The 22,189-nt window shown below is 33.8% G+C and overlaps 2 protein-coding genes across 12 annotated transcripts in view; one reads left to right on the forward strand and one right to left on the reverse strand.

Annotated features, from left to right (window-relative positions):
• The first annotated feature begins 2,465 nt into the window (after positions 1-2,465).
• LOC117232237 (histone acetyltransferase Tip60) lies at positions 2,466-5,627 on the forward strand. The gene is made up of 5 exons (XM_033491490.1): positions 2,466-2,585; positions 2,690-2,747; positions 3,159-3,227; positions 3,309-4,389; positions 4,529-5,627. The coding sequence occupies exons 1-5, from the start codon at positions 2,541-2,543 to the stop codon at positions 4,635-4,637; spliced, it is 1,362 nt and encodes a 453-aa protein (XP_033347381.1). The 5' UTR covers positions 2,466-2,540; the 3' UTR covers positions 4,638-5,627.
• Positions 5,628-5,866: 239 nt separating this feature from the next.
• LOC117232235 overlaps positions 5,867-22,189 on the reverse strand; it is a 156,455-nt gene continuing 140,132 nt past the window's right edge. For 7 of the 11 annotated variants that reach the window (XM_033491477.1, XM_033491482.1, XM_033491485.1 and 4 more), the window contains 9 exons: positions 21,412-21,808; positions 20,084-20,318; positions 19,519-19,690; positions 19,164-19,403; positions 18,774-18,929; positions 16,735-16,892; positions 15,968-16,077; positions 13,855-14,379; positions 13,508-13,660 (listed from right to left, as the gene is read on the reverse strand). In XM_033491477.1, coding sequence (XP_033347368.1) covers positions 13,508-13,660; positions 13,855-14,379; positions 15,968-16,077; positions 16,735-16,892; positions 18,774-18,929; positions 19,164-19,403; positions 19,519-19,690; positions 20,084-20,318; positions 21,412-21,808 — 2,146 coding nt within the window. Of the gene's footprint in view, positions 6,873-12,215; positions 13,661-13,854; positions 14,380-15,967; positions 16,078-16,734; positions 16,893-18,773; positions 18,930-19,163; positions 19,404-19,518; positions 19,691-20,083; positions 20,319-21,411; positions 21,809-22,189 lie in introns of those variants that run through there. The other 4 variants (XM_033491481.1, XM_033491480.1, XM_033491479.1 and 1 more) reach the window with 4 other exon arrangements.

Here is a 22,189-nt window from a genome sequence, read left to right on the forward strand (position 1 = left end):
TGGTGGACTCTGGCCACGCCCTGCATATAAGGGTGGCTTGCTCGCCGGAGCACTATCAACCCTTATGTATGCCCGATGTGAGTACACTTATGTGTACGGGGTACATATATGTAACCGGTGCAGATTTCGCGCGTACATATATGTATCCAGGGTGAAGTACATAGGCGTAGGAACGTGTGTACACCCCTGGGGTGGGGCTCTCGCAGGACTGCTGCGGGAGGCAGCCGACGGTGAACACTCGATACGACACGGTCGATCGAACCAGTCGTAATTTTAGTATGAAACTGTTATCTAAAAATGAACGACTCAACGACACTCGCTATTCTTTTCGCGAAACTCTCACGGGACTCGAGAGACGTGGGAGTGGGATAACTGGAATCGAAGGTTCTAATACTTTTTGTCGATACTTGAAACAAGAGGAGTATATAGATATAAAGGGTGAAGTTAAATTAGAAGTTATATTTTTGATGTATAGAATATTTCACAAAGATTAGATAAAAATTTTGGTATATACGTATCGCTTAGATATATATATATACCTCCGCTCCAAAGTCTCAGGACATTTTTTACTTTTAATAAAATTTTAATATTTGATTTTAAATTACACGCACGTTTGAATAAAATTATTATTATATTATGACGTCGTTATGTATATGTCAGTATGTCAGTAATATATACGTTTTCTTTTTATCAAAAAAATATTATTTCTTGATGTTTTTGTTGTGTGCTTAATTTTCTTTTTTCGCTCAATTTTGAAACTGATCTACTGAGTGTCTTGAGAATTGCGAATGGTAATGTACCTGTGTAGTTTGTGCTTTAAATAATATACCTTAGAGTTTCTATTTTAGGTATACAGTATGTTTCAACGAGATGTGATTGGATGGAAATTTAAATATAAATTGATTATAGATAAGATGCTGATACTCGGTTTTGGAAAAATGTATACATATAAGGACGTTGTTGAATTAGAAGTTATAATTTAAGTATCCAGGATGTTTCAAGGAATTTGAAGAAAAATTTGGATTATGAATTTTTTAATAATTAAGGTATATTAATTTATCATTTTTGACATATGAAAAAAGAATATAATCACCGACCATTTTTATGTATTAAGAATTTTCTTTTAAAAAAGAAGGCAATAAAATGGTTATAATATAAAAATTCTGTAATTCCTTAACACTACATATTGGAACAACGAGTGAGAGTCTATTTGAAACCCGATTAGCCTCACAGACGTCGACTTTATTGCCCGTAATTAGTCGGTATAAATAACGTCATCGAAATAAAGGTGGTGGCTTGGTAAGTAACATCGGAAATTTCAACGATGTTTCAAGTATGACTTCGCATTAGTGGCCGGATACACGGAAAGGGTATTTACGTAATCTCGCGGGCGCTGGATTGTTTTGTGCGCTGAATTGAATAGAATAAGATGTCACTTCACCAGGGAAGAGAATATTTTCATGCTGGGAATATTTTATACGAAATTTATGCCTCAGAGGGATAGACAGAGAACGTGGGAAGGAACTTACCGTGTCTACGTATAGATATTACTATTTTACAGCGGACGGAGTAGAATAAGATGTCACCTCAAATTGTCTCGAGTGACTAAAATAGCTTTACGTTACAAACCTTAAAAGCAACGACGAAGACGCCAGCCGAAAGAGACTCGTATGAAATACACGCGCGAAACGGTGCAGCGTTACTCTAAATTCACCTGTTTCCAAATGATATGCATTTCAAAATTAATTGCGTGCAAGTGCGAGCATCTTTCATGATGTATCGTTATAACCCCGCTACTCACCTCCGTATCTTCCTTTGAATTATTCTTACTTAATTACGTCGCATATGCACCTCGACGACCCATCATATTATTAAAGGGGATTTTATTTGATGTCACTCACGAGTACGAGTTTCCATTATACTTCCCTTTTACCTCCCTCTCAGATATTAATAAATTATACTTTACACCCCTTAGTTTTCGTATCTAATTTTGAATTTGTCAAAACTTGAGGTATTTACATTTTGGATATAAATTTAATATGACATCTTTGTTGGGATAGCAAAAGAGTATAAGAGTTAAATTTTTGTCAAAACAGACTACGCTAATATATTCTACATTGCTGTCTGTGCTACATTATGGTATTATTAGAAGTGTTTTTCTGAAAAATTAATAATTTATATTATAATTTATATTAATATCTACTATAATTTTACATAGTGATACGTGCATAATAATTATATAATAATTTCTTTATTATTGTATACACTATTATATCATGTTACTATTTTAATGAAAAGTAATGAAATAAATAGAGCGACTAATTTTGTAGTGCTTTGAGTTTAGAACGAATTTCGCGGGCATCATAAATATTTCGATATTCGACGGAGATATTTCGATTGAAATGTTTCGATAGTGCGGGAAATAATTTGAACTTAGTTCTTCTTATGTGCGAAGCCGATGGAGGAGCGCTCGCGCTAGTGTCGTGAGTACTTCAAAACAAAATCGTATTCGGTAGAAAGTTTCTTCAATTGTGATTAAAATGATTGAAGAACACGACGAGCGCGAAACAATATGCGACTCAGTGGTAAATATTACGATCTACTAAACACGATAACGTTAATATTTTCTTAGTGTGAAGTCGGTAATTACGAATATTTGAATGTTATAAGGTCTTAACCTTACTTTCAGAATTCATTGGTGGAAGGCTGTCGTTTACCAGTCAGAATGCACGGGACGGATGATTGGCGTGAGTAAAATATCTATTTGCATTCTTGTTCTTTAGTCATATGATGATCTGTTTTGAGAAAATCGTGATCTTTTTCTCTAAATCATGTATGACGTTTTATACAATAAAGATCATTTAGAAAGCGTGTCATTGGTTCGCATTATTGAACCATTTCATAGACACATGGATATTTCTATTGATTAATGTCGTTAAAATCATATCCCGAATATAAGAAATGTATTTAATAAAATATTGGCGTTCATTTACCATACATTATGTTTATTTCAACTTTTAGGTTATGTTTAGGTATCTCAGAGAGTAACAGATTGTGTACATTCGGTCTTTTATTGTTTCTTCAGGAGTGCATTATGTCTCCATTTATTTAGGTGTAATAATGAGAGTTTATCAAAACTGTCCTTTTGTCATCCACAGCTCTTGCTGAAATCATCAGTGTTAAAGACGTACATGGTGTCAAGTGTTATTATGTTCACTATGTAGATTGTAAGTATAACGGGAATTAAGAAGAGAGCTGTTGTATGTATGTACGTAGACAACCATTTAACTAAATGTGCAATATTTTAGTCAATAAACGATTAGATGAATGGGTTACGGAAGATTGTTTGGACACCCGGAAGGTCCAATACCCTCGTCGAGATGGAACCACACCAGGAACTGGTGCAGCAACCCCCAAAAAACAAGCACCCAGTAGACCTCCTAGTCCTAGCAGCCTTAGTAACGAACCAGTTAATGGTTCTGCAGTTTTACAAGCCGCATTACAAAAAAAAATGTCTAGAAAGAGAAAGGCAACATTTATAGAAAATGAGGATTCTCAGGATGGCCCACCACAGACACCTGGTCCAAGGCCAACTGGATCATTGGTTGCGCATCACCACGATGATATAGTTACTAGAATGAAAAATGTAGAACTAATAGAACTAGGTCGTCACAGAATAAGACCCTGGTATTTTAGCCCTTATCCACAAGAAATGGTAAACCTACCGTGTATATATATCTGTGAATTCTGCCTGAAGTATAGAAAAAGTCGAAAATGTCTGGAGCGACATTTAGCAAAATGTAATTTGAGACATCCGCCTGGTAATGAGATATATAGAAAAGGCTCAATATCATTTTTTGAGATTGACGGCCGAAAGAACAAAAATTATGCACAAAATCTTTGTCTACTAGCGAAATTATTTTTGGATCATAAAACGCTTTACTATGATACGGATCCTTTCTTGTTTTATGTAATGACAGATTTTGACAGTAGAGGATTCCATATAGTTGGTTATTTCTCAAAAGAGAAAGAATCGACTGAGGATCATAACGTAGCTTGCATTCTTACACTACCACCCTATCAAAGAAGGGGCTATGGAAAATTACTGATAGAATTCTCATACGAGCTATCCAAATTCGAAGGTAAAACAGGTTCACCTGAAAAACCTTTGTCAGATTTGGGATTGCTGTCTTATAGAAGTTACTGGGCACACACCATATTGGATATTCTGTTGAATATAAAGCCATTAGTAGAAAATGAGAAGCCTCAGATTACGATAAGTGAAATATGTGAGCTGACCTCGATTAAGAAAGAAGATGTGATATCGACGCTTCAGAACTTGAATCTCATTAATTACTACAAAGGACAATATATTGTTACATTGAATAGGTAATTGGCTAAATAGTCAATGCGTCGTTAGGAAAAAAAAAAAACGGGTCGTGCAGACCGTTTGTATAGATATTTCGCTTCTTTGCAAATACAGAGGATTTCTTCCAATATGTCACTGACAAAACATGTTTATTCACAGGGAGATTATCGAGCAACACGCAGCTGCAATGGAAAAGAGGCAAATCAGGATAGATCCTAAGTGTCTTCATTGGACACCAAAAGACTGGAGTGTTAGGGCAAAATGGTGAAGTGACATTCAAAATCAACAATAATGTTGTGTTAATTCATCTCTAAGTGATTTTCAGAATCCCCTGAAAGCGTGACCATTGTATCATTTATTCAGTGTAGATACAAAAACTGTATATAATATACCCGACCATAATGGTCTGTGTTTTTTAGTAAGACTGTCAAGCTTTGCACGTGACTGCAATGATTAAAAATGACAAAATGAAAACGAAAAAGAACACAGAAGTAATAATAATTTTTACGTTTGCATGCGTATCACGGTTACGCAGTATACCGAACAACCATGTTTACCGAATATTTTACGTGATAAGAAAAAAGTATCTGTTAAATAATGTACTGGCTTACATCTAGAGTCAGAAGCAATGTTTTAATATGGTGACTAGGATTTTTTAAAACATTTGCATACATATTTGCGAATCAACGACTTGTACAGGGATATAAATCGCTCTTGTAGAATTGTAAATAAATCTGTTTTTATAATGTGCACCTCATTCACTGCTAAAATACGAAAGCGATATCTAGTTTTAAAACAAAAGAATATATATATGTAATTATAGTATTTCGAAGCTTCAAGTAAAGCGACGAAGCTCGCGTATGTGACCATATTGAAACTCAGTGAAACTGATTGGTACAATGCAAAAGTTGTATGCATACGAATATTCGCACAATTGTGCACACACCTTTAAAACAAGTATTAGGCGATATTCAAATTTGCGTGTGCTCGTATTACGGACGGATGGTAATCGATAATCTGTCGTTAAGAAAACAAATAAATAAATAAATGAAAAATAATAGGAAAGGTGGGAGAAAAATAGAGATCCATTTAAAGAAATCGGATTCATTCATAATCACATCGCATTGAACAAAAACACACGAGTTTTCATTCCTCATTGTATTATAAACGGCTGTGTTTGATCAAGTTGAAAACGCTCGAGCGTAAATTATCCGTCTGAATCCGATTCGAGATTATTCTACCAAAACGAAGAGTTACCTATGAACTGCGAAATAAAAAGTATTTTTCTCTGAAAGTGTGTATTTTTGATAGCGTCGATCGATGCCATTAGTTAGAGCAGGTGAAACGAAAGAAAAGTAGAAAAAGGAAGTATGTTCCAATTTTTTCACTTTACAATCTCTTTCGTTTCCACCTTCTCATCTTTCTATAATTATTCCACAATTAACACAGATACACAGAATCGCAAGAAGGTGTAAATAAGAAAACACACACCAGGTACAATTTTTAAATACAGCATCTTTTTTATGTATATATATATTTTTTTTATATTCAACAGTAACATCACAGTAGCTTCATATACAATAAACTTTTTTATCATAATTTCAGTTGCCTTTGTATTCGTAACACCACGCGACAACGTGACACACAGCGAGTCCCGAACATTCGCCAATTTACAAAAATTTGCTAATAGGTTTTTCGCGCATTGTCAGCAATAGGATGGAAAAAAAAGGAGAGGGATCTTGTGAACGTTAATGTGCACGATGTATGTCTACGTATTACAACACGCATATAACTAGGCGAACAGTACGAACTTAGGACCGCAAATATTATTCGGATCCTCGTGTGTGTGTATGTGTGTGTGTGTGTACGCGCGCACGCGCGCTCGTGTGTGTATGTATTTTTCATATATTCTCGAAAAGATACATGATTGATTTCCTTTTTTCTCTTCCACACGAGAATACGAAGTATATCCGCAAATAAACGCGAACACAGCGATACGTCTGGATACGACGAATTGCGGGTATGCAGAGGACAGGAATCCGAATGATATTGCTGACTCGCCCACGAAGCAGTATTATAATATTCGAGCCTAGCGAACAAACGAAAACCGTTCCCGGTGATTGTTAGAAACGAATAAAATGACGAATTTGCGTCGAAGCGATCTGAGCCTCTTACGATATATTAAAATACCGACTCGACTTTCTATAGATATATTATATCTTATCTGAACGATAAACGCATAATACCGATCATAAACGCATGACGAAACTCTTTTTTTTTTTTTCATTGTTTCTTCTTCACATTCATGAAACACACACATATATAATAATATATATATATATAATTACACGCATACATAAAACACGCATACCGAATCATTATCAGTGTCTGTTGATTGTATTCGTGTTCCGCAGACACAACGAGAGTATCCGGGTACTTGAGAAACACTTGATGAACATTAGGCGAGGACTCGGATACCCCGAGAACGCTATTTTTACTGGACCTGTAAAATTGTGAGTATTACAATTTAAAAAAGAGAGGAAGAAAATATGAGTTTGAATAATACCTACTCGACGAATATGTAACACGATTGGAATATTGAAATAAAGAAATGAGAAACTATGAATTGGTTGTCGGTGTTTCTTGGTTTGATCGATCAATTGATTAGTGTAATCCTTTCGCTACAAATGCTTTATGTACGTATACCACCAGTTATTAAATTGTAAATGAAGATAAATTTTTCGTTTGAAAATATTATGATTATATGATTATTATAGATAGAGAAATCTGTAAAGCACATTACTCTATGCACTCATAAATGAAAATTCTTTTAATAGAGTTTCTTTCAGGAATAAGCCATTTTAATTCTTTGACTTTTATACTAAAAGTGATTTCAATTTTGAAATTACAGTAGCGAAAGGATTAAATAGTTACTTCGAGATCGAAGTCATGTAATTTGAATATTTGTTAGGATGATTATAATTTTAAAATGTTGGGATATTTAATATTTGATATTTAGTGACTCTTTTGGAAAGTAAAGATCTCTAAACAGACGGATAGGTATTTAAATTATTCTTTTGAGGATATTTTCGTGTACTCGAGCACTCGGTTAATCTTCGTTCGACTCAGTGTTCAGGACCAGTGATCGTATATAGATGTAGAAATTGGCGGATAGATTTATAACAACAATAACAACAACAACAATGACAATGAGAGTCCGATGTCGACGAGAGTCGTCGATAAAAATGGACAGTGAATATCTTTTAACAGTGATTAGCGTTAGAACGATGACAATGAGAACATTGATAGTGGTCGGGAAATACTTAACCCTTTTGCACTTTCGTGTATTGTAAATATTGAAATTCTTTGTTTATACGTATGTACGGGAAAAGATAGATTAAACGAAAGCATTAAAATTTAATTAACCCTGTGTAATCCATTATTTAATTATCTAGTGATATTTACGTATGTTCTATATGTTTCTTTTTTCTAAATAACATTTAACAAAATTCAAAATTCAACAAAATAGAAACGGGGTATGTAACGTTTCGATATGATTGTATTTTATAGTATCAAATTGTATACTTCTCAACCTTGTTCTTGATACATCTCATTGTCGTAAAAGACTTTTAATTTTTCTTGAATTTCTGGTAGTGATTAAATATAATCCACGAGTAACAAGAATTTCCAAGAGAAGATATCTTCGATATAAAAGTTCTTCTCGCAGAATATACAATACGATTCAAAATTCGTAGATATAAATTCTACAACTTAATGTGGCTTCAAAAATCTATTAAATCGGTTGGCTTTTTTACTTTCTTATATTAAATTATAGTTAATTTGAAAACAAGTTATTCTTAAAGATATTTATCTCGAAACAACATTTTCTATAACTTAGGATAGATAACTTCGAGTAGAAGCTGATACAACATTCTCACCTCCCGCAAAATAAATTCAAATGAGAAACAAAATATATCACTGCTAGTGAAACTGGCGGAACTGTATGCAATTGCAACAGAATTTCCTTTCGAGTCTTAAAAAATGTCATAAAATTGATATGTATAATATAAAAACACAGTCTTACATCTGGAAATCTGTGATTTCCATTCCATCTTGATGCGAAGTCTTGTTCAAGTGCAAAAGGGATAAAATATCACCGCGTCGCGGCATGCAGTCCTTGTTACGATATATTCTCGCGTAAGGATACTCGATAAGCGTTGTATCATTACAAACAACAACCATCTTCGTTGTCGATTACGCGCCTCGTAATCGAGAATTCTTCAAGATACTTGAAATTCAAATTGAAAGTGCGACATATTCGATACTCGCCGCGATCTGGCCACGTAGCGGTTCTTGGTATCTTTGTCACACGATAATTCTCGTCTTTCTGTGTTGCATTAATCGTGCATGTGTGTGTATGTGTTACGTGTGCGCGTGTGTGTACGCCATATATGTATATATATTATATATATTTATATACGAATATATATATATAGTTTTTCCTTCATTCATACTTTGTATTTTTTTCTCTTTTGTCCAAGATAATCCTCTCTTCCCTTTTGCTTCTCTCTTTTTGTATTTTTTTTTTTTTTTTTTTTGTATGAATACATCTACAGTTGAACAGTAGTTGGCAATGGCTGGACAGAATCGCTTTCGATGAAAATACTTTTGTTTTTGCTAATCAGTTCCTCTTCGTCTATCGAGCCTGTTACGAGGTATCCTGTTTCGTTCCCATTTTTGTTGCCGTTTCTGGTCTTCCTAATTTTCTGGTCTCGCCTCTCTTTTCTGCCTTTATCTCGCGGTTTGCATCGGAACAACGCAACTGGACTGTCATCGAGCGCGGGTAAACTATTCGCTTTGTACATCAGTGCACGCATATCGGATCGCAGAAATTGTGGGCATACGGAAGCGTAATCTTACCGCTGACTCGCTGTAATTTTCCTTACCTAGATAGATAGTGTCCAATTTTTTAAACAATAAACTACTTAATTTTATAAGTTTATTTGTCGTAAGAATATGATATAAATAATAGTGGATTTCAAGGTAAATTTGTATCTGGCTAAAATGAGAAAATTTCTAGTTTTAAAAAGTTTCGTTCTTTACTTTAAATTCGATAAGAAGAACTGGAAAAGGAATATATTAAATTGTAAGCGTAAAAGTGTTCCATATAAAATATCGTGAACGTTTAGACCGCTTTTTCGCGAGTCTGCGTCAATTACGCCCCGAGGTTTCCATCACATCGTGACAAATGAGCCCTCTGGTGTTTCTCAAACCACCAGAAGCAATTAATGAATCATTGCTGCGATCAATTACGCTCCGATCACACATTAAACATCTACGCTTACACACACATATGCCACAGAATCTCCAACGACACGCAGTCCACGGTTCTTTCACAAATGTTTCTGCAAATATTCTCTTCAACAACAATTTCTTATATTTCTTATCTATATAATCCAACTCAATACGTTAAATGAAATTTCTCAAATTTCTATATTTTTCGTGGACATAACGTGTCGCAGAAAGTCCGCCATAGTTCGCACTTACGAAGATGAACGACAACGTGAGAGCACAGTGACGTTTAGAAGTTTAGACGATGATCTTGTCATAATTTACACGAAATCTCGAAATATGTGACACATTACTATACGCTATCATATACATTACTAACACGCTATCTATGGAATGTTTTCTTTAACGTTCGTTTCATTAACAATGATCTGTGAATCGCGTTATTCCACGTAATGAACAAAGAACTATGAATCACAAATTGTTGCACTTTTCTTGAACGTCGAGTATGGCTTAACATGCAGCGTTCCAATTGTATCGACCAGCGACGCACTGCAAGTCTCGTATTATATACATATATGTATAACGTTTCACGTATATCGACCAGCGATTAATTGTATATCACGTAGTAGAACGTTTACGACTATCAGTGATAAATCACGGATCAAGCAGTATCACACAGCTGCCCGAGATTTATGCTAAATTACGGTACATAGGTATTATTCATTTATAGCGACATTTATAGTAGTATTACATTTATTTGGCAAACGGAGCGCTTACGTGACGCTACGTTATTCCAGATCATCGCTAAACTCACAATAATCCGTATTTTCGATGAATAACGTATTTTGTCTGATTAATTTGTTATGTTGCCGCGAATTGACAAATCTATAACTTCGCAAAAGAAGTCTGCGGTTTTAATTGTTATTTAAATTTAGTAGAAAGCGATGATTTGTTTCATTTATAATTAGTAAGAAAATATAAATAACGTAAAATTATCTGAACAGTTCAGTTTAATAAGATCACATATCATTTTCGTTCTTCTTACACCTTATGTTACGTAATTAATTTTTTCTACCTGTTTTTCAGCGACTGATCGAAAAGAAAGGATTCATCAGTTTCAAACTTCCTTTGCATTTTTATATTTCCATATAACATTTTTGTTTTCGTAACTGTCGGAAAGAATTTAATGACGTCCAATAGATAGCACGTTAATTTTTACGGCCAAGATCGCGAAATCTAATTGCCGCGATCAAATGTAAACGCGCGAATCGCGACAGATCATCGTCCAGGGATCGTCCACGGATCATCCATACGATTTTCTTTAAAAACGTTCACGTTTACGAGACGTGTTTCTTTACGTACATATATGTATCTTTTTTTTTCTCGTTTTTTCATTCTTTTCTTTATTTAGCTTGTTTTACAGCTATACGTACGGTTTGCATATTTAGTTAGTTTATTTTAATTATTAACACTCTCTTTCACATATACATACATACACACACACATACGCACACACATACACACAGTCTGTCTCACGACTCTGCTCGTACACTGCACGTCACATATGGTATTTGTACCTTCTTGTTTTCTCTAGTATTCTGTAAAAATATTACAAAGGGCCATCTTTCTACCACGTGTTAGATCGAATAATTCAAATCCATATCGAATCCATATCCACATTTCATTATGTCATTTTAAGTGTACCATATTTTATGTGATTACAGTGTCGAGGGTGCGTCGATTTGTATTCTACAAGCGATAGTCTCGTTTCACCTGCGAGACGACGCGAAGAAAAGATCTACTTTCGTCCAGCCGCTTGCCTGAACAATAAGACACTTAACAGTTGGACGATCCCCATATCTGGGAATCGATGAATGTTTTTTTTTGCACCTTTTTCCCTTTTTATTTTTCCTTTTTTTTTTTGTTAGTTTTCTTTTGTTCTTTTTCTCCGTCTCTTAAACAATTGTGTCTCGACGTTACATTTGCGTATAACAAACAGAATACACACGAGGGAGGGATCGAAAACGGCATTAAATCGTCGACGAGTGTGTAAAAAATATCTCTTCTTCTTGGAACCTACGAGAGAAGTTGCGTCGAGGACAATCGAGAAGCGAGAGCGAAAGCGAAACGGGGACAGAGTCAGGGGGACGAAAATCAGCCTCTTCCGCGTGTATTATAAAACCACGCGTTTGTTTCTTCTTTTTCTTCGTGTTCATGTGTGTATGTGTACTCTCCTTTTTTCTCTTTTTTTTTCCTCTTTTCGATTTTTCTCGTGAAAATGCAGTCAATGGAATTTGGGAACCAGGCCAGGCTAAATTATCGAACGATTTTTGTTTACGAAAAAATGACTGATGATGGGATCTTTTATTATCACATACTGTGCGAGAGCTATAAATTAATGGACACACCAAATTTTATTCCTTGGTTTGTATATACTAAAAGAAATTTTGCTTTTACATCGATATTTAGAATAAAGAAAAAAAGAAAAGAGAAATCTTTGTCAAGACAATCGTTTATTTTTATATTTCTTTCCTTCCTAGCCTGTTCCTGTGAATTTTAGAATATCTGCCTTAGAGTATTGAAGATACAAAAACTACGATAGAAAACAGAACAGACTTCGAATACTTTTGCTGTTTCAGTTTGCTCCTTATTCTTCATTTCCATTTATATTTCACACTCAACATCAACGTCATATTTATTTATGTATTTATCTTTTTCTTGTTGTTATTACTATTATTATTTCTCTTATAATTATTTATTAGTATTATTGTTATCATTAATGTCACTCTTAATACGTACATATATACACACACATGTTTATGCATGTATACATACAATTAAATTCACTCAAGCTTACCAAATAATTAATCGTTACGTTTATATAATGTATATCGTATTATCAATAGCGTTTCTCTGTCTTCGAGTTTTCTTTTTGGTTTGTATTTTTCTTTTTATGATACAGATTGTCATAATCGGCATGGTATTGCCGTCTTTCTTTCAACCTCTGGCGCTTTCCCTTCTTTTTGAAGAATCTTCCTTCTTTCTATTTTATTCTGTCTTCTTTTTCATTTGAAACAATGTCGTCACCAAGTTACTTTCAACGTCCTTCACTTTGCCCTATTCTTATACAATATGAAATTTGTGCATTTTCCCTTGCTTCCCGTTGATTGATAATGACTGAAACTAGGAGTCCATCTTCTCGTTTAATCAACGAACTTTCACAATCCATTTTCTCATCCCTTTTTCTCTCATCTTAAGCTTCCTTTGCGTAGTATCGAAGTCTATTACTTTCCTGACGATTTTTCCAGGAAAATAATTACTTCCCTTCCTATTGTATAGATCGTGCATTTCAATCTTCTTCCTAGAACAAGATGTTTCTTTCTAAAACAAGATTTTGTAATAGAAAAGCGATCGTAAATCTGTCACAACTTAGATTCGCTACTTTTCACATTATTCAATTTTTCCAATTTGTGAAATTATTTCCATCGATTAACATCTACACTTTCTATGCGTGATTTTGATCATGTTAATAGTTGACTATTCGATGAAACAATTTCGAGAATCTCCCAGAAAAATAATTACATGTCGCAGATAATTTATTGTTGTTTTTAACGCATGTTAATCATTGAATTTTTTCTCGCTTTTAATTAAGAAACAGTTCTACGAGTAACTAGCAAAGTTCATGATCGACACAATTCTTGACTAAAATCTTGGAAAGATCACCCTCATTTATTGGCGAACTACTATTTAGAGTTTACTCTCCTCAGGTACGAGTTGTTATTTCCATTTTTATAAGGGTGAAGGTTAAGGGATGCTTGGAATTGGTACACAATGTGCAATAGTCTTTTACATGCCACAGTCGAAACTCTCCTGATTTTGCACCTTTTTCTGGTAAGCTTCCAAATAGCTGTCGACGTTCCTGTAGATGCCAGAGTTTGCTTGGTACATCAGAGTTTCCAGGATTCTCTCGTTTCTGATTGCTTTGGATGGCAAGACAATCTGAAAGATCCGTTGAAGAAATTAGTTTTATTATTATATTTTATTAATGTGAATTTGTTAAATTACTTATAAAGAGAGACTTAAAAATAGTTGTTAGTTTGAATTTTTTCTTATAGTACCATGTTCGATAGCTTGCTCAAGATTCTCTCGTATTACATTGTGAAAGAGTTAAAAACATTTTCTATGAAACTTACCCTAATAAGTTCTTGAGGCGTTATTCTATACAACTTCAAGTCTCTACTGAGCCTCTCCATAATACACTTGAACTCAACTTTCGGGTCTACTTTGGTCGATTTCTTGTCTTTAATCCTATTCTTCGCCCACTCGAGCATCGCCTCGAATTTCTTAATTTCGCCAACTTCCAGACCTCTGCACATGATCATTTGAACCATCGACTCACTTAATGTGAGAAAATCAGGATTCTGGAACAACTGGTACGCTCTGGTCTCGATGAACGCGAGGATCATATTAACTAGCTCCGAGGCAGACGTGTAACGCCAGCAGTAGTTTTCCAACGCGCACAGCATCACGCAGACAATTTCAATTCGTAAAAATTGTTTCGCGTGATGGAAACACGCCTGTAGAAGCTCTGGCAGATCATAGTGCTCCGCTGCACAGATCAGGCCTGGTATGTTGCTGCATGTCAGTGGACAAGAACCTGTCTGTAGGTAGTTGAGCAGAATCTTGAACGTCTTCGGGTCGAATTCGATGATATTGAACTATATGATAAAAAAAAAAAAATTAGCGATATATGGAGATGTTTGCCTTTTATTTGGAGCAACTTTTATCGTTTAGTCTATCATGTAGTTTAAAAAAGTTATTTGTGCAAGATGTTCCATTCTAATCTCCAGAGACAAATATCTTGAGAAATATGGAATGTATTGTTTACTTCTATCTCTTGTTACTTTACAGTGAATGAAAATATAGATTCTAATCTTTTTTGCACTATTAAGCTAATTTCTCCTCCTCTATCAACTCATCCTATTATTATACCTACTCTTCTCTATTAAGTTTGATGAATTCATCTTCTAAAAAAATTCCAATTTCTTCTTCCATTTAATTTTCACAATATTTTCACAATAATTTTCACAATAGAAGCACCAATCACAGCCTTATCATATCATTGTTAAACATGTACTTGTAATATCAAAGAATACCGATAACATTAATATCAAATTAATAAAGAAAAGTTCCTTCCAAACCTCATTATATAATATATCTGTACATACCAGAAGTAAACTGTTATAATTAACACTATTAGAAGCTTAAAATCTTATCCTTTAAAATGATTTTTGTCTCATTTCGATACGATTTCTCGTTTCGAAGATATGCTCGTTCAGAGTAAAGCGTAATTTCCAGTATTTCGCTATTGCTATCTTATTCGCATACTCGGTTCTTTCACTCGCACGCCTTCGCTGACCTACCGCACATGTGGCACGTGCGAATGGTCAGTGACGGACGCTGAGTCACAGCTTTTTTTACGCCACTACTACTACTACTACTACTATTACTACTACTCGCGACATACGTAATTCTTGGAAAAAAGTGGGTCACGACGTTTCTAAGAATTTCAATCGCCATTCAGCTTTCTGCACGTTCTATACGCAATACTTTGAAGCCTCGCACCTCATAAACGGATTGAGACATCGAATTAAAACAAATTGTGGATTATAGGGCGTATCTTTCTCTGTCTTTAGAGTGATTTCATTTAAAAATCTTGTAGCTTTTTTCTTCTTTTCGTTTTTAATTTTTTAACGTTAAAGTACATTTTAAGTATGTAACTTCTTTTCTATTTGTTTCTCTTGAGTGTTGTATGGAATGTGTGTTGCATGTGTGGTAGGTGTGAAAAGACAGTCTTGTAAATATTAATTGGTGAATGTTGATACTGATATATAGAGTGTAAGAGGATGAGCATCTTATTATTAATATTGAATAAATAAAATATACGGAGGAAGAAAAAATAAATTGAAAATAAATTGGACGATTGGAATATAATGATAACAATTGACATTGGTGTAACGTGTGGTTGGTTTCTTTACCTGTTGAAGAAATTCTGTATCAAATATAATGTGTAAATAAATCATTAACTTGAAGAAACAAGAGGAGAATGGTATAATAAAGTTAGATACAGAAGTTTTACGATAAAATAGGAAATGTTATTGAAAATATAATAAATTAACATTTGCCAGGAATAAAAATAAGCATACTGTGTTATAACCGCGAATAGTGTATTTGTCAGTGTTTAAATATATCAGTAATAGAACATCATTAATAATAATATTGTTACTGCGAATTAATTAAATTTACCTCCGTTTGTGCCAATTTTGCTCTATCAACTTTCTGCGCATCCGCACATACGCTGAGTCTGGGTACCGCCAACTGTTGAGCTGCCTTCTCCTTTTCCTTCGCCTCTTTATCTAAAATTTTGAATTGAAAATTTACAATGAATCACAGAAACAAAAATTCTTACATACACGTATTCAAATCCAATATTTCTACGCATCCGATATACATATCTAATACTTCTATATCTATTAACAATTAATTTTACCGTGTATATTATTGATGGAAGAAATGTAACGACATAATTAAACAATTAAAACTCTACCTGTCTTATAGAAACATGTATTACCTTGTATCTTAGATTAAACAAGTCTTTGAGCCAATATAATTAATTAATATAAAATTTACTTAAATTAGGTATTTATAATATTTAATATCTATACAGACATTCAAATATTAGAATCATAATAAATATTTCTCAAACGCGCTATCCTATACACAAACTTTTTAAATATACAACAAAAGCATATATCAAAATAATTCTTCGTTGACATCACATCATCCTGAATAGGCTAAATCGACTTCCGTATCTTTCTTCACCTACATGTCTGAAATCGTTGTTTAGTCTCTCGAAATATGCATAAAATTTAGTACCTGATAATAACTTTTACAACTTCGCCAATTACGTTTACCGTTAACAGTATATTTCTTACAGTTAGTCTTTCCAAACGTATAAAACCATAAACGAAGCACGATATTTAGTCGTCTAACAGAGTCAATAATATACGTACTGCTGCAATCCTGCGAACTAGCCCAACGTTTCCGATCCTCGCTTTGCAGCGTGTTTCCGCTTCCGTGTTTCTTAATGCTCCGTCCCCAGCCTGCCGTGATCGTGCCCAGCCTCGAGAACGCTCGCTTCATCATCGGTGACGAGGGCACGCTTTTAGGTCTAAACAAGTCAGAGCCAGTATCTCACAGAAACCGCAGAGCGGCACCTCAGGGTACGGAGAGGAAATTCTTCTCGAAGAAGAATCTTTGATCAAGGAGAGAGGACAGCAGGGAAAGTAGAAAGGAAGATTGAAATCGATAAAAAGGAAATCGGTGATGACGGATTTTTCAAGTAGATCTTACAGTTCCTGAATGCATCGAATAATAGCAATAAGGAAAAAAACGAACAATACGAGACAACGACGAAAGCTCGTCTCCTTCGTTCGCAAAATCGGAAAAATTGGAAACGTGAATGCGAATATAGAAATACCGAAGTAAAGGCGAGATAATCAGAGCTTGCTGTTACAGTTACTCGAGGAGAAAAATTGTTCACGAGACACGACGACTTAAGTTCACTGCATGCCGATAGCCAAATTACCAAATCGAATAGAATTCGGAAACAAAGTGTCAGTGTTTAGATTGGAAAAAAAAGGAACCGAGAATTCGATAGAAGACATACAGAGCAGCCGCAAGAACACAGGAAGATATAAAATAAAGGAAAAAATAAGGGAAAAATCGATACGTCGATCTCGACCGAAGCTAATAAGATAGATATAATAATAATTAGCGTGACTGGTGTGATACTTCGAGTTACTCTTGCAGTGCTTTTGTTTTTTTTTTTTTTTTTTTGTTCTTTATTCTTTTATCGATTGGTTTCGGAATAGTAAAACATACTACACAGTTAATCATTCAAATACAATAGAAAGATATAGCGAATAAGAAAGTGAATAATACTCATAATCAACATGCGGTGCTGTGTGTATGTTCTGTAGGTGTACGTGTTCATGTGTGTGTGTGTGTGAGGATAGGAGACATGGAAGTGCCGTAAAAAATACACATAATTACGATTAAATATGTACGATATATAATATATAATATATAGATATGTATATATACTATCATTCGACAACGACACCAAAGGCAAGTTCAATCTCTCACCGTTAATCTCCCGGCTTTTTTAATCGCTAAATAAATCCAGTTATATCGTTTATGCATCTTGTTTCGCTTCATTTGTATTAACCCATTTTACGGACTAATTATGCAATTAATTGGACTGAAAAATGAAATTTTTTGAAACTAGGAACGATTACATTTAGATTGGCACACATTTGTTCTCGTGCAAGTAATAAGTGCTTTTTAACTGAAAAGACAAGTTCTTTAGGTTGATATTCGAAGATTCCAGGAAATAAACTTTATAAATCCATTTTTCTTTCTTTTTTTTAGATTTTTGTGATTCATTCAGAAAGGAACTTAATATAAAGATGGTCGATGAATTCACAAGATTTGCTTTATTTTAAATGTGCGAGTTCTGCTTTAAAAATTCGCCTTTAAGCAAGACACAAAAATGTGAATCATACTTACATCATGTTCTTCTCCTGCAATCTTCATTTCAGATTTTTAATTACTACAGCTACAAGAAGGATTCTAATTAAAGAGATACGGGAGAAGATAATATTTTAAATATTTTTAACACGGAAAGGAAGTTGCGAATAAAATACTGACGAACAATAAAATAAGCCATTATTTTGATTCACAAAATACAATATAGACGATTATAAACGAAACATCGTATTAATATTAAGAATAATAAAATAAAAAATATTAATAATAAAATGAAAAAAGTTACTATTACAATCACACAAAAATAAACTATTACAATCGTTTTATCATTATCGAAGAATGGGTTAATACATCATATATTGCGTGGATTATATCATGAAATCACTCAAACAATGATAGATTTTATTTATGTTTTTTGATTCACGTATTGAATATAAACTGGACTCTTGAAGATAAAAAATGCATAATCCTGATTAACAGAAATAATTCACAAGATACGAACCTTGGACTTTCGACATCAGGAACTTGAAGGAAGTTAGAACTTCGTGGCTTCTGTGGGCTCAACAAGGTTGGTACCGGTCTGGCAAGTAATTCAGCAACCGGCACTTGTGGACTTCCGAAACCCGCTTGAATACCATACAACATCTCTTGGAATACTCTAAAGAAATCAAATAAGTTAGTAATTTTTACTTCTTACCAATGTCAATTTGTTCATAGTTCAATTTTTTGTTGCTAGTATTTTTAACGAAATTAATAATTATTATAATACTATATTAAAGATATTTTTAACAAAATTAACGTTCACTTCCATCAAGATTGAAGTACGATTGCATTCTTTATTCTTTATTTTCTGAATTACCCGAAAACGTAAATCAATTTTTTGACTAATCACCTGCTCCTAACTGCCAAAATCGCTCTGACGCCAAAGAATCGGACTTTCTGCTTCTGTGGTCCATGTACCAGGAAACAAACATCAAACAGGTTCGTATTTAACGTGGTATTCTCTTCATTGTTCAAAAATACTTTAGTGAAGTCTTTGGCAAGTTGATCGTGATCTTCGAATTGATCTCTGACAGAATCCAAAAGTGGGGAAGATGGTCTCATATGGCCAATTGGTCTCCATGAACCGCGTCTAAAGTATTAAATTTCGTTCTCATTGATTCGTTTATTCTTTTTAAATACAATAAAATATTTTAATTAAAATATAATTAATTTCTTTGTGGTCGTTGTCGTTCATGTTCGTTCACCTGTATGGTTTCGGAATCTGCCCGGTTTCTGCATGATTAGCCAAGTTGGCCACGATATCTTCCAACATCTGAGTTCTCGTTCTTTCTTGCATCTTAGCGAATTTTGGTGCAGAATAACTTGCTCGCTCTCCGTTCACAATTTTCGTCAATAACCACTCGCGGAACATGGGACCTGTTGCATCGAGAGATCGTTAAATTTGCTTTTACATCTCACCGATAACTTTCTTCAAAGTAGTAAGAGCTAGTTTTATTTCCAAGTTACTACCTTGCGTTTTAGATGGTTCATTTTGAAATCAAACTATTCCTTTTCTAATCTTTTCCCGATTCTCTTCTTTCCTTTTAAAATAATTCTTGCATTTTTCACAACAATACAAATGTTCTCTAATAAACTTTGAATATATTTTCAAATTAATAACAGAATTTTAATCAATTTTCTAGTTGAATAATAAAAAGTCTTTCATTTTTTAGACTCTGATTACAAGTTATATAACAAACAAATGTTGAATTTAAGCTCACAGTGTGTCCAATTAGAATATTTAAAGATTCATATATTATGTATTATTACCCTTTTTAAAAACATTTTGTTCCCAAAGATAGGGTTTGTATGCTCCAACCTCGTCCCTAGTGGCAACCGATACTTCATATCTGGTGACTTTCCTTTTTATTCGTGGACTAACTCGAACTAGAATGAACGTGTAGAGAAAATGGGACTTCATACAGGCTGGATTAAACGGAGTCTTGTCTGCTTCCAAGAACACGACACACACTATGTCGTTACCGATGTGTCGTTTTTTTTGTACCTAAACAATACAATCTCTTTTAATATAATTATAATAAGAGTAACTATTAGCCTGTAATTATTATTATTCATACAATCAAAGTTCATGAAAACAGCATTGTTTGAACTAATTCTTTTTAATTAACTTTCAATTAACTCTTTTTTCTAACAATAATATGTTATTTTATTTCTGAAAAATTAAAAATTCCTATTTACTTTTGAAGTTGAATTTTGAATATTTCTGTTGTTTATGATTGCTTTCATAGTAATAAGTATTAACTGCACATAGTTTAATATCATGTCAAATAATATAATATTGATATATACGTAATGTTATATACAGAAATTGTATCATATACATCATGAATCACATATTATACATAGTTCTAAATTGATAATTACGTCAATAAGTCAATAATAAATAGATAAATAAATAATTAATAAATAATTAATAAATAATTAATAAATAAATAATAAATAAATAAATAAGTCAATAATTAAACAATGAATAATTCTCAATTTGAGGACTTGAAACTGAGAATTTCATTCAACCAAAATTCTGAATGCTATCTGCCTTTATTGAATTGGAATTATAATCCTTGCTATGCGTGTAACGCGATATGTGTTACAAAGCCGGGTTTAATTAGTCTTCAATGTACCTAATATCTATTGTTACTTATGATTGTCCTCCATCTATATGGAAAATTAGTTATTACGCCACAGTAATATTTGCGAACTCTATCATCAGAGTATTCTTGTAGTTTTCTTACAATCTTATACGCGGTTAAAAAATTGTCTAAAAGTTGAAAGAATTGAAAATTGTTTTACTTACCAAATACTATAAAAGTCATTATATTTTGCATAGTTTATATGTTTTCTCATATTATTACATTTTATGCGATTTTACATTTTCAAATCTTCCGAATAATAATAACTAAGCAGTCCAATAATAACTAATAAATAGTAAAATAATGTATAATAAAATTTAGAGCCAAGACATTCCGTTTAATGTATTAGCCTTCAATTTAGCTATTTAATTCAGGCAAGATAAGAAAAGATTGATTAAAACGCTGTCGGTGGTAAACGTGTCAACAACGACAAAAAATTTATTTTACCCTTTGCACGTCGTGCTTCTCATTAGGTAGGAATGTGGACACGTGGTACATGATCTCGATGCCTCGCCAATTCGTGTACACAGAGTACAATCCAGTCAGGTCGTGAATCGTATCCAAGCCGCCCTTGTACTTATCGAAACCCTTCAGACGAATTTTATCACCGAGAATTTGTAGGAATTCGTCGAAAAGCGGCGAATTCTGGTGGTTGTCCAATATCTCCTCCTCGGTACGCTGGTCCTCTTGAACGTACAGTACGCCGACTTTCAACTCCGATTTTATGAACACCTGATCCAGCTTCAGCAGCTCATCCTGAGTGTCAGGTAATTGACCTAACGTTAATGGCGGATTCACGTTCACCTCTTTGCCTAAGCTGCGGACCACTTCCTCGCGATTGTACCTGTGAGAAATGAGAAACTCGTGAATGTTCGTTTTACGAGAAGAATGGTCTTTAATTGAATTCTACCGACATTTAACTCTTTCGTTACGTGAAGTTAAGAGTCGAAAGCGGTTTTTGGAATATAGACGGGAAGTTGCTTTACTAAAATTTAGAGATTCTAAACGGTGACAAGCATAATAAATACAGGGAATGTTCTTCTTATACCAAATTTAATTTAGTGTGACTACTTTTAGTCCGTTTTACTTGCAATTATTATTCGAAATTAAAGTTTCAAAGCTGTTCTACTTTTCTATAATATTTTAAGGGAAAAGAAGTTTATTTTTGTATTTTATATCATGAATAAAAATGACTTCAGTTTACACAGAATGTATATCGCTTTTA

Source organism: Bombus vosnesenskii, unplaced genomic scaffold (assembly GCF_011952255.1).
Source record: "Bombus vosnesenskii isolate JDL3184/JDL3185 unplaced genomic scaffold, Bvos_JDL3184-5_v1.1 scf7180000013285, whole genome shotgun sequence".
In the NCBI taxonomy this organism is placed as follows: domain Eukaryota; kingdom Metazoa; phylum Arthropoda; class Insecta; order Hymenoptera; family Apidae; genus Bombus; species Bombus vosnesenskii.

Bases quoted from the DNA above. Each gene is read 5' to 3' on its own strand.
- LOC117232237 (XM_033491490.1), top strand. From the start codon at position 2,541: ATGATTGAAGAACACGACGAGCGCGAAACAATATGCGACTCAGTG. The intron at 2,586-2,689 runs GTAAATATTACG...CCTTACTTTCAG, and splicing joins AAACAATATGCGACTCAGTG to AATTCATTGGTGGAAGGCTG. The intron at 3,228-3,308 runs GTAAGTATAACG...GCAATATTTTAG, and splicing joins TTATGTTCACTATGTAGATT to TCAATAAACGATTAGATGAA.